The following is a 21166-nucleotide window of genomic DNA, read 5'->3' on the forward strand; positions in this document are numbered from 1 at the left end:
CACATTGTTGAACTGTGCAGCAGGGATTTCAATGATTTGAACTAATAAGCACTCCTACAGCGACAGCAAAATCGCAGAGGACTAGTTTAAATTAAGGCATCTGGTTTCAGAGACTTACAATAACTGCAGATCTCTGACTCGATTATTTTGGTCAGACTGTAAGGATAATATATTTTTGAGAAATTTGCAGTACATTTACAGTGTAGGTGTGTGTTTCTTGGATTGTAAGTGTAAACCACTGGGGAAATAGTATCAATAAACAGAATAGTACTTGTATTTGTTTATAGTGCGCCCCCCTGTAATGGCTTCTAAGTGGCAGAGAGCTCAAACCTTGGGAAGCAGTAAGTCGGAGCTGGTTCTGCATGAGTGGAAGAGGCAGGGAGAGCATCCTGCCTGGACCAGGGAGCTAAGATCTGTCGTGTGTAAGTGCATGTTGGAGCTCACCATTAAGGGCAGGGAGACAGAGCTCTACTTATCTCCGGGTAAGGGAATTCTCTCAGTGTGGGTGCAGGGGGAGGGAGATCTTTTTCCTTAAATGAAATGTGTACACGTACTGAGCTTCTCTTGAGAACATGTTAAGTGAGGGCAGTCTTCTTGTCTTCCTTCAAGGAGGAGGGAGCAATCATTGTGTAAACGGGAGGAGTTTTCCTCATCTCTGTGCCATCCTACAGTTTCATGTTGCGGCTTCCCCCAGCCCTATCTTACCTGTTCCAGGTGTGCAGCTTGTGGACCTCCTTCATCTGAGACATGAGCTTCTCCTCCAGCTTATTTGTGGAGAGCGACGTTTCCAGAAGTTTGGCCTTGATCCGCGATGTTTGATTCAAAACCTATTTGGAAAGAGATGGGACACGGTCATCAGGCCCTTCCACCAGGAAGACCCCTGTGCCACCAGCCCTTTAATGCTCAATCCTCAGGTAGAACTCCAAAACTCCCTCCCCACCCTTAGGTGGAACTCCAGCACCTCCAACAGTTATCACTATCACACTTCATGCGCGCTCCTCAAACATCCAGGTGATATTGTCACGGTTCAGATGACAACGCACTATCATCCTAATCTACAAAAGGTTTTGCGCGGCTCGTGCAACACAAAAATTAGTCTTGGTTTACATACCATTGTATAAGGTCCATGTGCACAGGCCTAAATTGTGTTGAGTCAAGCGAGCGCTCATGCAAGCTTTAGTAAACAAGAAACTTTGTGCCGTGCCTTCATTGACAAGTTGCCCCAGTTCGGACCAGGAGCCCTGCATTCGAGAGTGGCCCATAACATGAGAGGAGAAGTTGAGTGACATGATCTTCAGGTCCCCCATGTCTACTTACTCAGAGACGACTTGGACACCAACACCAGGTTCAGGGATTACTCTTAGTAGTAGAAGGCTCTGGCTCCTCTGTGGGTGTAGGAAACTATAGTTTTGTGGCCATTGGCAGGACCCACCAAAGGCTAACCAAGACCCGTCAGCTGCTCTACGATAAAGGAATCGAAGGTGGCAGAGAGGGCACGGACAACCAACCTTTCCACAGAGGCAGTTGTGGTTTTAATGCAATGGAGGCAAAAGAATGCTTCCCAGAAGAAACAGGCTAGAAGTCCAAATTAAACCTTTTGGGAATAACGTCAAAGACGGGTAACCCCATGTAATCATTAAATGATTTCAAAAACAAAAGTACAGCTAGTCGAAAGGACTACTTAGATATTATTGAAGATTTTCAAACTATTCAAAGTGCAGTTGATTCATAGACGTCGAATCACCAAAATGCCCGGATAGTGGAAGTGACATCATCACAGAGTATATCTCTTTGGTATGACACAGCATGGGAGCCTCACCAAAATGTGCATGACTTGCATTAAGTCTTGTTTCATACACTTACTATCTGAATCCATGTCAGTCCATGTCTCATTCTGCCCTATACTGTTGACCTTCCAAACTAACCACTACTGAGGGCTTCCCAAATGTATCACACACTTGCCGAGGCACACTTAGTAATATTCCAAGCCAATAGGGCTGGCTTCATCTGTTTTTTCACGTAAAGCAATCGAAATTCACAAGTTGTTCTGAAATTTTTTTCTTTTTAAAGTTCTTTATTTTTCTCTTAGGAAACAAAATATATGTACAGGCAGCCAACACGGGTTTCGTCCCATGGACTTTCTCAAGGCTGCAAACAACACATAAACAAACAATTAAAATCCATTAAAAACGAATCGTGAGTCTTTGACAATCTCACTAAGCTCTGAGGGCTTCCCAGCAGGCTCTCTGACCAGACTCTCTGGCCCGGCCATTATGAGCATGACCTAAATAAGCAGAACTGTATTCTCCACCGACACCACTGCCATCCGATAAAACTATGAACTACGACAACCAAACAATATTATAATACACATTCTATATTGCACGCCCTCGATTCCCCTCCATCACAGAGACCTAATTATGAACGCAAATCAATATATAAATAAAGCATCTGTATCACTAACAACAATTAACTAACTATTCTCTGAACTAGAAATTGCATGCAACTAACTGGTATACCAGTTCTAAAAAAGGTGCATAATCTGGGACGAAGTGCAACATTTACAACTGATGCTGCAAAGTAAATCTGGGCTACGTGGAGTAGCGTGCTACCCATACGCAGAGCGTTTCAACGCTTCTTCTGGGGTAATAAACACTATATAAATCTACAATACAAACCCCGCCTCTTAACTCACCATCAGCTCCGCGGCAGCCTCCTATTTGCTGATGGGGAGCTAGAGAAAGAGAAAACAGGAGAAAATCCACAAAGTGAACAGCACTTTCTGTTCCTACTGCTGCCTTCATGATTTGTGAGGCCAGGGCTGGCACGGCTACTGTCAGGGGTATGGAGGGGCAAGCCAGGAGTAGCCGCTGCTTTGTCCTGTTGGTGTCCCTTGGCGTTATTTGTACAAAGTGCAGTATTTACAATCATCAAAGGTGAGCAAGAGGGTGGCAAAAGTGGGGTGATTTTTGTTCCACAGCAGCCTAGTAGAGTGTTAACCATATGTGGAGTGAAAGGGTGTCAGTGTTTGGAAACAGAGATAATTAACTACAGCCTGCATAGGAATGAATGTATAGTCACCAGTGTCTGCACAGGGACAATGTTCATCTATACAGCTCCTCTTAGAGAAGGTAGAGGTCAGGTCGACGAAGCTCTTGACACCAGTATGTTAAAACAGTGCCCAGCAGTGGTGCAGTGTGCTCTGAAACATAGAGCCATGGCAAGCAATAAAGCTTTTCTATTACTGTGAGCACAGAGGAAAACATAAAAGAAGGAGATGGGGGCTGGGGGTTCGCAGAGACTAGTTTTCTCCTAAAATGTCGGCAGCTCTGGGGCAGAACCCATCATACGTCATGTGCATCTTCCTGGCCGCTGACCACATAAGAGACCTCCAGACTCATATCCAGCACACTACTGGCGCAGGGGAAGGTCTCCAGTCGATAGCCTTCACTAGTGAGTTCCATACAGGGCTGGAATGGTCTGTAGGGCAATCTGCCAGTGCCCAAAAGGCTTGTCCAACAGGTCAGCACATGAGCATATTTTTTTAGTTGCTTGTGGGCCTGTTATATGGTCTGTTGGACCTTTTTAGGTCTCGCCTAGCGTTAGCAGCACGCATGCACTGTTCTTGCCATGCGAGGGCCTTTTGGAATCAATACGGATTCCAAAGTGTGGACGGACAAGAGATGTGCATGTGCGCATGGGATTACACGTGACATCTCTGCACAACGCGCGCATGGCGCAGATCTGCTTGGGCTGAGTCTCCGGCTGCTGTTTACCCTTCTTTCCTCACCAATACCTAGAGACCGGTATTTCCTCAGGGCAGTGTGCATAGCATTTTGGGTTGAAGTGCTCCAAAAAAGGCATTTCCTGTGAAATAAATGTTCACACTGCGCTTTCAGAGTGTTTGTTGTTCTGAGGACTTTTCACAGGAAAAATTACACCTGCTTTTCATTGGCAAAGTGTGTCCTGTAATAAACCCAAAAGCGCATTCCTGAAAGCTGGTACCGAGGCCTGCGTGTCCCTGAACCTTCAACCAGCTGATCAACAAATAAGGGCAACTTCTCCTATGGGGCAGCAAGGATGAGAGCTTTACTGAGCTGTCGGCGAAAGCTTAATCTTTGTTACACCCTCCCACCAAAGGCAGGTCTCAGCAGTATGTGCTTAAGGTGATCTGTGTAATCTACCCCTCCGCCCACTTAAGGTAGCTCTTAGCAGTATGTGCTTGGGGTGATCTGTGTAACTCCTGAAAACTGGTGCCGAGGCCTGCACGTCCCTGAACCTTCAACCAGCTTATCGACAAATAAGGGCAACTTCTCCTATGGGGCAGCGAGGATGAGAGCTTTACTGAGCTGTCGGCGAAAGCTTAATCTGTGTTACACCCATCCACCCCCGACCCTCCCACCAAAGGCAGGTCTCAGCAGTACGTGCTTTAGGTGATCTGTGTAATCTACCCCTCCCCCCACTTAAGGTAGCTCTCAGCAGTATGTGCTTGGGGTGATCTGTGTAATCCACCCCTCCCCCCACTAAAGGCAGCTATCAGCAGCACGTGCTTGGGGCGATCTGTGCAATCCACCCCTCCCCCCGCTAAAGGTAGCTCTCAGCAGCACGCCCTCAGGTGATCTGTGTTACCCACCCCTGCCCCCATTAAAGGTAGCTCTCAGTAGTATGTGCTTCAGGTGATCTGTGTAATCCACCCCTCCCCCCAATAAAGGTCGATCTCAGCAGTATGTGCTGGAGGTGATCGGTGTAATCCACCCCTTGACCACTAAATGTAGATCTCAGAAGTATGTGCATCAGGTGATTGGTGTTGTAGGAAAGTATGCGTAGGCCATGCAAGGGCCTTTTGAAATCAATAAGGATTCCAAAGCATGCACGCGGACGGACAGAAGATGTGCACGCGAGGCGTAGGATTACACGTGACATCTCTGCACAACGCGCACATGGCGTGGGCTCTCTTGCGGTGTCATTGCCCGATACTGACCTAACAAGCATTGAAAATGCAATAGGTCTCGCCTTTAATTAAGTCAAAGCAATTTGCTTTGCTAATTGCTATACAATACCATTAGCAAACAGGGATGGAGAGGGTTCGCAGTTGCTGGTTTGCGTTTTCCTAACCTTGCACTAGTGTCTTGAAACCACTCACAGGAACAGAAAGTAAACATGGCTCCAGATGCCTTGTTTCAGCTGTACCTTGGAGGCTGAAAAGGGATGAGTAAGGGGGATAACCAAATGGCTTTGATACGGCGAATGTGTCACTGCCGCCAAATCTGGTTCTCTGCTGCAGTGGGGTCTCTGGACATTGCCTGTTTGTTATTGCCCTGGATTCCTACGGTCTTGCTGAAATACACTCGCACTCCCTTAAATAAACCGTTGTGAAGACGAGTTTGTACTGGTACAGGAGTAACGCGCCTGTTCTCGGTTGAAAGTTGACCACCTACCTCCATGCCATCACAGAAACTATCTCCACTCCTGGGCATTCATGTGACAACCAAATGCACTCTGGGAATCATAGTCTTGACTTCTAAAGCCAATTTGAATAGAACAATGATTAGAAAGAAGGAGTGGGCCATCCATGGTGCAGCAGGAGCAGTGTCACCAGGACCCAGTTGGCTGAGGGGCCCATTAAACTCCAATTATAGAGGTTTATTCCAACCAGGAGGTGGGCGCAATTTCTTGCTTGCATTCGGTTTGAACTCTTGCTTTGCCATTGTTTGTGAGTGAAAAGCCCAGACCTTAAAACATTGTCTGTGATAAAATAGATTTATTTACATCTTGGCCTTTAGATGTCAACCTTACTGAGATACAATTCTAGTAATTAAATGCCTATAATATACACCCACCCTACCGGGGTAACTGCACGGTATTCTGGTGATTCATAGTCAACATTCCTTTCGCAAGACTCATCGGACGTCCTATCAAAGTTTGAACTATTTATTGTGTGACTAGATTACAAGTTTCAAAATAGAAGATGTACATAGTAGTGAAAAATGACACTTAAGGTCACACGGTGACTCCGCGTCAGAACATGACGACACTGAGGGCGTACAGCTCGTAATACAAGTTCCTGCTGTGCCCCTCCAGGCCTTGGCAGGATGTGTCAAAAGGGTACAGACAGGCTGTGGATTATAAACTTGGAGATATGGGAGAAGCCCTATGTGTTGAAGTGTGTCCGCCACATTAACGGCCAAGCAATGGCAATTGTTTTTGCTTCTGTTTAGTGACAAGATGATACCAAGTTTCTTTACCACAAGCACAGGAACAGTTTTGTTTCTCTAGTACATGTAGCAGGAGCAATTAGCAGTGGAAGCTTCCCTCATGGACAGCAGCAATAAATAACCATTTGATCCATTTATACCACACCCGCCACATTTCCCAGTTGCATGCATGATAAGCTAGTCCAGACCCTGTTTTGTTTTTAGAATGGTGACACTTGTAGTCCTAGTTTTACAACAGTTAAATAGATCTACATGTCACAGAATATTTAGAAAAAAACAGACTGGCCTAGCTAGTCACTCCTGGACCTGGGTAATTTGGCAGCTGTGCACAGGCCCCTTGCAGGATGTCTTACAAGTCAGTATTCACAGGCTTTGAGCTCAATGAGAGTTCCCTGTAAGGGCGTAGGAGGCATTACATTTCATGGGGCAACGCCCCAATACACTCAAAAACTCTACTCTAACTATTTACTGCAATCAACACTACACCCTTCAACTAAACAACACTATACTCCATGTATTAGAAAACAACACGCAAAGCCATAACACACCAAACCACTCATCTCATATCAACACCCGCTATACCATAACACTAAAATCTACTCAAATTTACACAACTACACTACACACCCCTGTACAACAAATAGGTATAAACATAACACAGAGCACCCACCCAAACATATAACAAAACAAAAACATATAGGCAAAGCAATCTGCAAAGTTCAACGCAACACAAATTCAGGTCCACACATTTGCACTACACACCACATAATTCAACTCAACAACACAATTACACAACACACTACATACATCTAATTGACACCACAGAATTCCACTTCATGCCACGAAATTCAACAGCACATCAGATAATTAAACTCCACTGCATACCACGCCACAACACAAAATACCATTCCACATAATTACACTCCATAACACACAATCCCACTCCACATAATTCCAGTACACTCAATACCACATAATTACTATCCACATAATTTCACTGCACACCATGCCACATAATTCCACTACACAAATCCACTCCACACCACACAACTCAACGCCACACAATTCCACAACTAACAATTCCATTTCAACCCACATAATTCCAGTACACACCACATACATATACTCCATATCACATAGGTGCAAGACATTGCCATTTACAATGCCAATGGCTCTAACTCAAACAAATGCGAGACCTATTGCATTTCTAATATGCTAGTTTCAGTTAGGCAACCAGCTTCCTTAGAACAGGGGAGCGCACTGATGTGCTCGAGCCCTAGGAGCCACAATGCTGACGTTTACATTCCAACCACGAAGTTAGGGGTTGGACGGAACATATGTGCAGGGGTGTAACTCAGGAACCCGCAGGCCCTGTGGTTCGAGGGGAGGGGTGAGCAGACCTGGCCCAGTGGTTAGGGTGTGGCAGTGAGCCCTGCTCACCTAGTTTCGTATCTCGTCCTGCTGTGGCAGTCCCAAAACAGCAGCAAACCGCTTATCACGGCAGATCTGCTGCTCGTCTTGGTCTTTGCAGAATGCTTTAAGCAGCCATCACCAGCTCTGGACTGGCCAGTGGGGCTGCGGGGGGTGTCCATGTGAGCCTGGGGAGCATTGGCTGCTTTACTGTAGAACCAGATAGAAAATTTGTGTGTGGGTATTTTTAATAGTTCATTACAGTAAGGAATTAGGGGGAAAAACAAGCATTGGCATAGCCAATAGGTCTCGCCTTTGGGACCTTATAACTGTTTAGCCATGCAACAGTTAATGTTGTTGCACAGAGGATATTGTGCTGCATAACTAAATACATATGAGGTCCCAAAGGCGAGACCTATTGACTATGCCAATGCTTGTTTACTGTTGATTTCCTTGTTATTGAAAAAAAATTGTCTGAAAAAAGCTCAATCCATGCACTCTTCCATACCTTCCAAAACACATATACAGGATGTCAGTCAGTGCAAGTGCAAAACAACCAAAATTCGCAAACATGGGCCACTTTTTTAGCTATCTAATTCACTAATGGGGGCCACTTTTATTTTTGTGCCCGAGACTATTTTTGTTGAAGTCCGACCCTGGTTTCATACTAGACTTACAATCTATGGACTATCAGTTTACCTGTCTTTTCACCCTCCTCCCCAGCCCCTACCATCATACCTGACTTTCCACGTCCGTCACCTTCCTCGCCTGCTCTGCGATTTGCTGCCGCAGATGTGCACCAATTTCCAGGATTGAGACGGAGTGCCCCGGGTCGGACTTCTGGTCCTTGTATAGCCAATCAGAAGGAGTCCTTTGCTGGACTGAGCTCTCCAGCTGTAGGTTGGAAAAGAACACATGCAGTTACTGTGCGGCCACTGAAATCCACTGCACAGAGAGGCGGGTACAACCAATACCAAGTGCAAGGGGGAGTGGGGTAGGGTTAGAATAAGCCTGGGCAAAACTCGCAGAGTTTCACTCCGTGGAATTACCTAAACACTCAGCGAGATTCCACAGAGTTCTGCGAGCAGCAGAGTTGCATACGTTGCGCTGCTTGCCCTGATTTTTAGGTCTCGGCTGCGAAGGCTGCGCTTGCGCAGTCTCGCTCCGAGATTTAATGACTTGGGAGAAGAGGGGCTTGAACCCGCCCCTCTTCTCCCCTGTTCTCCATTGGCTGGCCTCGTAAATGCTGGCCAGCCATTGGAGAAGAGGTCCCGTCACTCCAATCATGCCCCGTCCTTTTCGGATCGGGGGGCGTGTTTTTTGCGAAAAGTCTCAGGGAGGAGACAACAGCAAAACACGCCCCCGAATCCGAAAAGGACGCTGCCTTTCTCTGAGGCATTTCTGCTCTGCCTCGGAGAAAGGCGGTGGTGTGCCTTTTGCTCTGCCTTGTTTTAAGCGACATCACGTAAAGAATCATTAAAAGAGCGGCAAACATATACACTTGTCATAAAATATTAGGTTAGTGTGTGCGAAATCCCTGACACCGGCATTACCGCAGGTCAAACACTGTTACTGACTTCAGTCAGCTCTTTCAAGATCGAGACTGCTTCTTGGCCACCTTGGATTGTTTGACAAACATTTACACATAAATAGGCGTGAAAGCTAAGACGTGCGTGGTTCTGTTGGTTGTTTAATTTTCACCCCTCAAGAGCGACTAAAAATAAACCTGCTTTTTAACAAAACAAAAAAAATCTGTGGGGTTCATTGTCTCTGTTGTTTCAAGCGCTCAACGCATGGAACTCTGGGACCTGTGGTTTACGATTGTCGATTGTGTGATTGGCAAGGCCATCTCTTCGTACAGGGTTCAAACTGCAGTTCCCATGGACACTTGCGGTTGTTTCGAGCAGACGCTCGCGGCGGCTTTAATGCGTGATCCCGTGCCTGCTGAAAGGCGAACGATAACTTGGATGGCCGGGCAGTTCGCTTCGATGGAGCCGGCGAATTTTTGGCAGCTTGCGCAGGAGGCGACCTGGAAGAAGCCGAGGCCATGCTACAGGGCAAAGGCGGGAGCGACCTACTCAACAGCACCAACGTCGATGGCATCAGCGTACTTCATCAGGTGAGGGGCGTCATGGGTTGTATGATGTCACAGTGACGTCAGTTACTGGACGTGGTATTGTTGTAGTGACGTGTTTTTGAATTGACATTCTGGCCGCAGACGTTTAATTTGCAGGCGGCCCCCATCCCGTTTTGATTTGTAGGAGCCCCTCTCCCCCACTACAGCCCGTTTTCTCAGACGTCCTCCCATTTGGCGTGCTTGTTTTCCCAGGCAGGCCCCCTGGTGGTCCCTGCTCTGGGGGGTTGGAAAGCAGCCCCTTGCGGGTCAGACCCGGTGCATAGTGTATGTGTGTGTTTTCCTCGGAAGGGTTGGGGTGGGGGCAGCGTGATCTCTGCGGAGATATGGGGGGCACCTGGGCTGCTGGTGACTCTGCTCTCACTTTGGCCTTCCCTAACCCCCGCCCACTCCGCCGCGCTCTCCCTCCCGAGTGTCACTTTTGTTTGTGAAAGGCCCCTAAGTGCGCGCCCATTCACACACACGCCCCCGGACCTTGGTGTCTGGGACAGCCCTGGGCAGAGGATAGGCTTCATTGGGCTGTGGAGAGAGCGCTGCTGCTGAGCTGCAGGTCCGGGCACTCGGGGGCAGGGCACGAGGAGCAAGGGCAGAAACAGGGCAGAGGTAAAGGGCAGGCGGCGAGGACAGTGAGGGCAAACGGGGTGGAAAGTGATTAAAGGTAGCCGACAGGCGTCAGAGAGGGGCAGAAACAGGAAGAGACAGAAGTGTAGGCCTTATTGTGGAATATATCGGTGAACTCGCGCTGATGGGATTATTGTTGGCAGGACTCCCACCTCAAAGGCTGGTGGCTGGATGTACTGCAGGCGGGGGGTGGACCTGGAGGTTGTAGACTGTCTACCATAAGCCCCAAAACGCTGGAGAATAGTGCACTGAAGATGCTGCCAGTGAACTGTGGGCCTGAAAGAAGGAATGCAAGTGTGGGTGAGTGTAGAATTTCGACCTTAGCACTTCAGCTCTCTTGCACGTTTTCTTACTACATTATAACGAGTGTCTTTTATGAGATTTTCCCTAAGTTTCACAGTAGATGACGGCATGGGTTCTTTTGCATCAGTGTCGCTTTGATTCCTTCCTGCACTCGGTGTAATTGACACTGATGTCCAGCACCCATACTCGTAAAAACCATAGTCTGTGAAAATGTGTCCTCCTTTCTTGGCCCAGAAATAGCTTTCTCTTTGACTCTCTCTCCCTTCCTTTCTAAATTACCTTTCTTTTCCCCTTTTCCCATTTCTGTTTCTCCTTTCCCCTTCCTTCCCCTTCTGGGTAGTCCAGGCAGCCAACTGTGCTTCAGGGCCCTCCTCTCTTTGGGTAATGACGCTCTGGTGATTGTGCCAATCAGTGCCTTCAGGATGTCTTAAGGTCTAACAATGTCCATTCCCCGCCTTGCAGGGGGATGACGGAAGCATTAGCCGCTGCTCTCAACTCCCCACTTGCTTGCCCAGTCCGAGAGGAATGAGAGAACTCCTTCAGCTCTGCATCATTTCGACTCGTAAAAACAGCTAGCCAGCAGGTCATAGTAACAAGCATTTACAATGCAACGGTCTCGGCATTGTTAAAGTTAGAGCTATTGGCATTGCTCATGACAATGCCGTTTCTTTAAATGTTTTAAAAACAAAAAACATAAACAAAAATAATGTCATGAGCAATGCCAATAGCTCTAACTTTACCAATGCCGAGACCATTGCATTGTAAATGCTTGTTAGCCCTGGGAGCTCGTCCCGTGCTGTAAAATCAACACAAAAGGCACCACGCTGCATGCCAGAGGTTGCAGCTTCTTTCTGCTGCCCGAGTAGATTTTCTACTCGACAGCAGCTTCATGCATGGCTCCTCTGTTAAGGCGGAGGAGTGTCGCCCCACTAACTAAATTGCCCCCAGAAATGGAAAAAGAAAATAGTAATAAAGTTAATTTGTTACCATTTTATTTTTCAAAACCCAGTCCCTAGCTGAGTGTCGTGATGGGGGCGGGGCTTTCTGCTGCTGCCAGTCAGGCAGCAGCTGAAAGCAGTGACGAGCAGGGCACTTCAAGTTTCAAGTGTGCATGTCTCTTTGGCCAGCCGTCTTGCGACGGTCAGCCAGGCATGCACATTTTAAACCTCTCTAGCCCAGGGCTCCAGTCACCTCACCGGAAGCTGCCGCTCGAGTGAAACTCAAGCAGAAGAACTCCATGAGCTCATCAGCAGGCACGAGCTTACAATTGCCCTGGGGTGATTTAGGAGACGTGTGCCTACGCCAGAATGTGGCACTGGTGAGATGTTTGAGGAGCTGGCCCTGGGGAGTAGTGCGACAATGTGATATTGGGGGCAGTGTAAGAAGGTGAAACTGGTTTAACATTTAAGAAGCTGACTGTGAAATACCGTGAGCAGGTGACCTTGGGGGCAGTGTCAGAAGCTGTTACTAGAGCACTATGTGAAAAGCTGGCACTGCCTGCAGTATGAGATGTTTGCGTCAGTGGTCAGTGTGAAAAGCTTAATGAGCAGCGTGAGAAACAGGGGCTAGTGAACATTGTGCAAAGCTTGAACCAATGGCCATTGTTAGGTGGCGACACACATTTATAATGTGAAAAACACTCTGCAGTGTGAGAAACTGACACTAACGGGCTGGCCCTGATGGGCAGTCAAAGTGAACAATGATGGGGCTGCGGGCCCCAACAAGAAACGGCCTCTGGGAGGGCAGTGCAAGAAGCTGCCGCTAGTGGGCAGTGAAGCCAACTTTCTGTGGTGAGCAGCGTGAGAAGCCAGTACAGGAGGGCCGTATGGAAGAACTGCACAGCGTGCACTGGATGAGTGTGCAGGGAGGGCACTGTGTGAAGCGTAAGACGCTGGCACTTGTGGGCAGCGTAAGACGCTGGCATTTGTGGGCAGCACGAGGATGAGACACTGGTAAGCAGCATGAGCAAGTCTCAGTAGCTGTGAAAGGAACAAGTACTGGTGTCTGTGGAAGAGCTCGCCCTGAATGGTTGACAAGCCGGATTGCAGTTATTTTTTTTTCCAGTTTAATATAGCGCGAACTCAACTCGACGGTATCAGAGCGCTTTACATAAGCACCAGTTAAATTACACAAGGACACATTAATTTTTGATAGGCACAGGGAGATTAAGTGATTTGCCCAGAATCACAAAATGTTGAGCCGATACGAGGGTCGAACCTAGTTCCCCAGCTCCAAAGTCGGCAGCTCTGGCTGTTAGCAACATAGGAATTAAAAGCTTTGGTACCTATCTCTTTACTAGCATCACCAGAGGTAAGGAATATTGGCAAATTCAATGGGCTTCGTATTGGCAAATTGGTGCAAAGGTTTTTTTTTTTTTAGGTCTAGCAATAGCAAATACATTTGATTAAAAAACCCTTTTTAATATACCTACTTATCCATACTTCTATAAAGGGATTCCAGTAAGCCCTAATAGTGTGGTAGTCTCATTCCCACTTTTCTTCCACTCACCACAGCGCACAACAAGGTGCAAGAGTTCCCTTCTGTATCAGAGATTGCATTCAGACCAAGCACAATATTTGCACACACAATAAAATAGTTGCCTACTTTTCCAGGGATGGTGTGGCATTTAAAATAACACACATATATATACACACACACACACACACACACATATATATAGCCTTTAAAAAAAAAATCGCGAGTGTTCAGCTCCCTAAACACTGCTACCAGTTGCTCACTGCCACTTGGGAGTATGTCCCATCCTGCGTGGGCAATGCCAGCTTCACCCATCTTGGAATGGGTTTTAAAAACATTGAAACATAGCTGCCTATTTGTGAGGATACACAAGTAAAGACAGAGATGGTCAGCCATCTTTCAATGGTTTCTATAGAACGTAATTACTAAAACCATTTCAAGATGACTGCTCGTGCGTTTGAAAGCACGTGCAGGGGCAGCGATTTTTGAATGCTTTTTAGGTCTCGCCTGAGCCAGCGCTTTAGCGCTGCTCTGGCGAGACTTATAGTAAGCGAGTTTTGGAAGTGCAAACAGTGGCTTTTCAGGCCTCCAAATACAGTGCATGTGCGCCGTCCGGGCGCGCGCACCATTTGGAGGCCTGAAAGCACTCGTTTGCTTTCACTTTCGCAGCCCCTTTGATGTCCTCAGTGAGCCGCGCGGCCACTGAGGACATCAAAGTGCACACCATTTGCCACCCCCTTCCTGCTTGTTATTGTTTCCTTTGATCCCTATCTTTCCCTTTCTCAATCTCACCCTCTCCCTGCCTTTTACAACAGCGGCCGCACCACTGTGCCCGCCCCCACTCCCCCCTCCCACTCCCTCCTCGTCAACTTCAGTGCGCGCTTGTTGTGAATGAAGCTCTATGGCTTCCCGGGGCCCCGAGGCAAGCTCCGAATCTATGAATAAACACAGACATCCGATTAAGAACAACACGAGCGACCATTGGCTGCCTGCTCAGAGCCTGACTGGACAGCATCCAAACCCCGCCCACGCCACTGGTTGCCCGGGAAACCAATCCAGGGCTCAGAGCTCTCTCCCCTGTGCCTGCAAACTGTTGCTCAGATTACACGTGAAAGCAGCAGTCTGATACTTCATGCATTGAGCCGGAATATAGAGGCGTCTCGCGAAAACAGCCAGTCATAGGAGTTGCACAGATCCTTCACTTTCTTGCTTATTTTCGGTTAATGCTTTGACGAAGCGGGTTAACTAAAAGCACCCCAAGTGTTTTATAGGAAGCAGTAACCGAGGCAAGGGGTGCTGTTCTTTGTGTGTTGCGGGTGCACCTAATAGACACGAAAACACTGTGCTAGAAAATCGAGTATTGCAAGCGCTTTGAGTGTTCATGGGTGGGTAAGCGCTACACAAATACACTACAACCGACATCTAATGCACGGCATTTAATACAGCGCATTGCACTTGCAATCATAAGTGTGTGGCTAATGTTCCACGTGGGCTTCTGCTGAGTAAACGATAGTGGTACGCGCATTCGCCAAAGGTAACTGGGCGAGCACATGCAGCGCTTTAAATGGAAAAAAACACTAAGTACTCCCACTATTGGCATTTAAAGTGGCGTGCCGCCACTTCTCAGCAAGGGTTCGATTCTTTGGGAAAGTACCAGCATTTCTTGGTACTTTGGAATAACGATGCTTCTGTATTTACATTTCCAGCACTGATCACGTGCATAGAGTGAGCACTCGTGCTGCATTGGGTAAAGTGAGCGATAAACCCACCTACAACCTGTGCAAAGTACGCAAACCGTCCTGAGTAAAAAACGCAGGTGAAAACGTGCATCACAATGTTGAGTAAAGCACAGCACCGGCCACATGTACCCCGCCGTGCAACCACGTGACAAGTATGTGCAGGAAAATGAGAATGTGCACATCTGTACATTTATGCGCCATCATGCGGCACTCAACGCTCACTTTAAATGTTGCCTTTCTCTGTAGCTTGTAAACACATCACGTGGCACTTACAGAATTAGCCAAATAATATTTGCCATTCGTTGATGTAGATTTTTCTAAACCATGATGGTATTCCGGATGCTCCCCGAAATTCCTTTTCATTGGAAAACGTAACAAGCATTTGCAATGCAATAGGTCTCGCAGTTATAGGAGTTTGAGCTATTGGCATTGTAAATGACAATGCTTTTTATAAGTTTGTTTTTTTAAAAACATAAATAAAAGGCACTGTCATTTATAATACCAATAGCTCAAACTCGTATAACTGCGAGACCTATTGCATTGCAAATGCTTGTTTATTAAGGGTTCACCAAAACTATATCCAAGGAGTAATACATAAAAATTGCATTAGTCAAACTATAACTTGTTACAGACATTTTTGTTGTTGTTGCTCAGGCTAACAATTATCACAGGAAGTTCCCGTCTGTTACAATGAGCTCTCCCCACATCTTGGCTCCTGAGGCATAACAAAAACCAAGATTAGGTTACTCAGCCAAAATATTTGCATTTCATTGTTACTACTTCAAGGGTTTCACTTTTTTTCAATCTCTCAACCTAGACACCTGCGTGAATATATTTTTAAAGAATTATTTGAATGACCCTATTCAAAACTTCTAAGAACTAGTGTATAAATAAATGCTTTGTCATGGCTCGCGCAACTTGCTCCTTTCACATCCATGGTACCAGAAAGTCTGGCTGGTCAACTCTGTGATTTACAGACTACAATAATTTTTCTTTTGTTAATAAACCCTTTCATAGTAATGTGAGGCACTGCAAGTAACCAGCATGGGAATGGATATGTATTTGTGTGGAAACCATGAACTGTAGAATAATATTGGTGTAGGTTAAAAGGCCAGGTGACAGTTGTCAAGCCAGACCTATAAATCCATGTAGGCTAACTCTGCCCTACTCTCATTTGTGCTGCTGCCAGAGAAAAACGACATAAATTACCTAGTTAACGAAGACATTTTCAATCAATCAGGATTTGTAAACCGCAGCTAACCACCCAATAGGGTATACAAGTGCTTGCAGGTCCCAGGGGCGTAACACAGGCACCCGTATCCCTCGCAGTGCGGGGGGGGGCCCGAGCTGCAGGGGGCCCCCTCAGCACTGCACTCACGCCAGAGCGCTCCGGATTAAATCTGGAGCGTGGCCCCTCCGTGTACCTTGCAGGGGGCCCCTTCAACTTTCGTTACGCCACTGGCAGGTCCCCGAGCCTTATTCGAACAGCCAGGTCCCAAGGACCCTTCGGAATTCCGGAAGTGAGATCCGGAGGTGTTTGAGGAGGTTGTTGCAGGTCTTTGCTGCAATGTAGGAGAAGGAACGTCCTCCACTTCCACTTCGGTAGATGGTGGGAGTATGGGCAAGTGAAAGGGAGACGGAGCATAGTCTTCTCGACGGATGGTGGAATTTCAGGCGGTGGTTAATGTATGCGGGTCCTTGGTTGTGTAGAGTCTCGTGTGCGAGGGTCAGCAGCTTGAATTGGCATCTTTTCAATGAGGGGAGCCAGTGGAGTTTTCTCAGGTGGGGTGTGATATGAGTTCATCTGGGAAGGCCCAGGATGAGAGGATGAGTCTTTAATAGCATTACAGTGGCATGTCTATGCGCCCCTGAAAGTTCAAGCTTAGGTAGCTGAATAAATAAACAAAAGGATCAGAGCTGCTGGACAGCAAGCAGTTTTTTTGTGGAAGCACACAACTTCTGCCAAATCAAAACATTTACTCCTAGCTTCTAACATATTGGTGGAGACAAAGCCCTTATCAAGTGATACCCACATATTGTCTGGAAACAGCTGCTCTGTCGAGGTAGGCCTCAAGGAGGGACACAATGGTCATAAAATTTTAGACACTCCAGGCATCACCTACAATTCATATTGTCAAAACACATACACAAACCACTTTGTAAAAACATTAAAATATATAAGAAAATAAAGTAAAAACATTCATTTAAAAAACATAACTTTAGACATTGCAGACACCTACACAAATCGCATTGTAAAAACATAATAAAATGAATAAATAACATTTTTTAAAACATGGTCAAATAATTTTAAGCATTGCAGACACGTATAAAAAGCATATTGTAGAAATGCACCAGAGACACACACTTAGAAAATCACAAATATGTAAATTGCTAAAGAATTTGAAAAAAACACAACTCTAATCATCTCTAACGCTACTGTGCTCACACTAAAAGTCACATCATAACACACTGCATGTCCCAAAACACTCACTCGCACACACCCACAACATACAGCAAAAATGTATATGGATCATGGCTGATTGACATTTCGCAGCACATCTGAAAGAGAGCAGAGCCCAAGACATGGGTTGTATTTATGTGATTTGACTTGGTAAGACTGTCAAGTGATATCTGTTTCCCTGTTCTTTTCAATGTCTACAAACAGTATACAGAACTATACTAGGCAGATTTACGCCGAATATGCGCATGTAAAGTTACTAAGAGTAACTTTAGTTATATTTTGAATTGTATGCCTCCCCATTCCCTTATTTAATGGAATAGGAATAAGTATGTTTACAACCAGGCGTAAATCTCTGGCCAGAGATTCAGATGTGAATTTAGGTGGAGACTTACAACTAGGTATAGGCATAAACTTACATGGGCGACGAAATCAATAGATAGGTACATTTACATGTGTAGATTTACTCATCTGTGAACCTACACCTGCACTTAAGTGTAAGTCTACACTTTTTCTCTATTCTCCATTTCCAAATGTATATTTCCACCTAAGTGTTCACCTACATTTCCTACCCCCTCAGTTCAGGTGGTGAAGATACCAAAGACTCAATTAAAAAATGCAAAGTTACTACTAGTAACTTTTCACATGTAGAAGATCTCCTCAGCTCTTGTGGAAATCTTCCTATGGTAAAGTATAGGACAAATATATATATTTTAATGTAAAATAAATATGTAAATTAATTAAAAGAATTATGTTTTAGATCACATTACCTCATATTAAATATGTATGACACAATTAAATACATAATTAAATAAATAAAATACTTTCACTTATAAATATTATTTTTACTCAACATCAAAATGAAACATCCACACAAGTATTTTGCTGTTTTATTAACAATTAGTAAATGTAATTAAAAGTTGTGTTTTTGTATTAATTTAAAATAATTTAACATTTGTTATATACGTTTAAAGTTTAATTATTCTTTAAAAAAAAAGTTAATTATTAATTTTTAAAATGATCAAATATTTTAATTATTAAATATTATTGCCAAAGGGTTTTAAATAAAGGACTATGTGCCCGATTCACAGTTCACATTTATTTTTTTCCTATTCACAGAGGTATTTTACGAGTGGTAACTTTACGACTATGGAGTCTCTGCACTCCTGGTGGAGACTCAGCACATGGAAAGATAGGGCAGACCTCCCTGTCTTTTTATGTGCAGAGACTTTTCCGTCGTAAAGATACTGCTCCTAAAATGCCTCTGTGAATAGGAAAAAAATGTACATTTACACAAAAGTGTACGTTTACTTTTGTGAATTGGACCTCAATTCCTCCATTGTTTTTTATGCATTACCTAGGAGTGCCCATGTGTGGTGCAAGACTTACTCCAATACTGGCTGGAGTACCTTTACAATTGTTTTGAAACCGTTTGGGCTGTAGTAAGTTTAGAAGTGTAGTTTGTGAATACCAGTAGTCTTACTCTTTTGTGGGTGGATGTTTATTTTTGCATGTCCCTTCCTTTAACCCCTCCTTAAATCCATTCCATTTAGTGGTAAATAATTCCCATTTTCCAGCCACTCTGGCTTGCCCCCCCCCCCCCATTTACATCTCCGTCGTCGGTTTACGTGTGTGGACATTTCCACCACTTCGGTGGACGTCTCCACATAGAAAAGATAGGAAATGAGTAGGCGACCACACATAGTTTTATGATTAGCATTTTGTAGTACATGAGTAGTAGTAGTGCTACTTTACTTAATACAAAATGCAGTTCTTGAATTGGCCTTATAGATTAATCTTTGTGCATTGGATTAATTCGATTCTATACCTACTCTAGGATGCTTTGGTTAAGTCTTCTTCAGCCACTGGCTTCTTTGGCTCAGGAACTTTCATCCGCTGGCTTGAGAAATTATCAATCACATATTGGATCAGCTCCCAGGAGTATTTCAGTCTCACCTACTTTTTTCTGGGTGCTTGGTTGTATCCTTTCACGTACTTTGGAAGACATGACTGACTAATTTATATCTGAAAAATACACTCCGTAATCACACCTTTCATTTTTTTTATCCCATCCATTCTTGTAACACCAAAAATCATTTTTTTAATTATTGCACAGCTGCAAGTATTTCTTTTATTGCTTTTGTCAGTGCTCAAGTGCAAACATTGCACCTTTTGGCTTTGCCAATGCTTGTTCATTATCGCAACACATTTCTAAGAATTTACCATGAATTTATCATCAATTAATTCACCTTCACTAGACTACAGGAGATTAATTACATTGCTTTACCGTGTAGTTAATGTGTAGTTTACTCTACGTTCTGTCACAGAACGCGGACACTATAGTTCTTTTATCCCACACTAGATTAAAGAGGACCCTGCTTCATCATGCTGTGTTTGATTGCAGGAGGAGATTAAGCTGCTGATTTTACCCTTAACTGGATTACAGAAGATTAGTGGGACTGCTTTAATGTGTATCACATTACAGAGGGAGATTTTTCGGATTATTTGATCCCGCATCTCAGCACGCAGCGGATTATTCTGATTACATTACCCTGCATTAGAATGCTAAAGAATGTGTTTACTTTAATTTATGTTTGATTACAGAGACACACTACAGTGATTTTGTCACATTATTTTATAAACAAGACTCCACTGATTTTACTCAGTATGACAATATTGATGATTACTTGAGAATACTTAGGCTCTTTCTCCCTGCATTGGTCGCAGAAGCAGATTATTCTCATTAATTTACCCATAATCTAAATGTCAGAGATTCCTTTGCTTACCTCACCCTAGGATAGACAACTGAAGGAGTTTAGTTTGATTGCTTTACCATGCATTTTCCTGTAATAGGTTGTATAAAGCGCCAGAGCTTGTGATGTAATTTGCATTAGGTTAAAGAGATGACATTGTATCATTTAGATTACAGAATAAGAATGCGCTGCTTACATTACCATGCATTTGGCTGAAAATTACTCAAATGTATATATTCTCTCCCAGACTAGAGAAGTAGATAATACTTATTCCTTCATCATCAGATAACAGAAGATAATGACCTGACTATTTCATGCTGTGTTATATAATAAGAGATTGTCTGATTACTCTGCTCTTCATTACATCACAGAAGCCTTTGCTTGGGTTGCTCTAACCAGTATTAGATTGAAGAAGGGTGTTACTAGCCCCTTTACCGGATTACATATTGAAGTTACATACTTTTCATTACTCTGCATTAGATTTCAGAAAGGGATTATTCCTATTACGTTGCCCTACACTGGATTACCATGGATTTCTTTGATTGCTTTAACCTGTATTAGATAACATAAGAAGATATTTCAGGATACTGCACCCTGCATTACATAAAAAGATATTTCTCTGATTACTTTATCGTATATTAAGTTACGGAGGAACTTTCCTCTGTATTTGATTAGTGAAAATTCATAACTATTTACAGCATCAGTGTACAGAAGAATATTATGGACTAATTTGCCCTGAATTGGATTAAAAGAGTACTCAATTTACTATACACTGCAATATTTTATAGAAGGTGATTACTCTGATTGTTTTACGCTGTACTAGACTGCAGATCACTACTCTGGATATTTTACCCTGCATTACGGCACAATAGACTAATACTCTAAGCACTGCACATGTTACTGATGTACAAACAATATTCTTTTGTTTTCCCCAGCATTAAATTGCAGCAGGTGATTCTGCTCATTTCCTTATACTGCATTAAATTATGTAAGTATTACGCCAGTTACTCTGCACCCTACTGTTTTACAGAAGGGATTTACTTTGATTGATTTACTCT

General features: G+C 44.6%; 1 protein-coding gene across 1 annotated transcript in view; it reads right to left on the reverse strand.

Moving 5' to 3' along the window:
* ANGPT4 (angiopoietin 4) overlaps window positions 1-21166 on the reverse strand; it is a 95047-nt gene that overhangs the window by 25788 nt on the left and 48093 nt on the right. Inside the window, exons 2-3 of the mRNA XM_085619563.1 lie at window positions 8364-8519; window positions 706-827 (exon numbers count right to left, since the gene is read on the reverse strand). Coding sequence (XP_085475689.1) covers window positions 706-827; window positions 8364-8519 — 278 coding nt within the window. The remainder of the gene's footprint in view (window positions 1-705; window positions 828-8363; window positions 8520-21166) is intronic.

The sequence above is a fragment of the Triturus cristatus genome, chromosome 7 (assembly GCF_964204655.1).
Source record: "Triturus cristatus chromosome 7, aTriCri1.1, whole genome shotgun sequence".
Taxonomy (NCBI): Eukaryota; Metazoa; Chordata; class Amphibia; order Caudata; family Salamandridae; genus Triturus; species Triturus cristatus.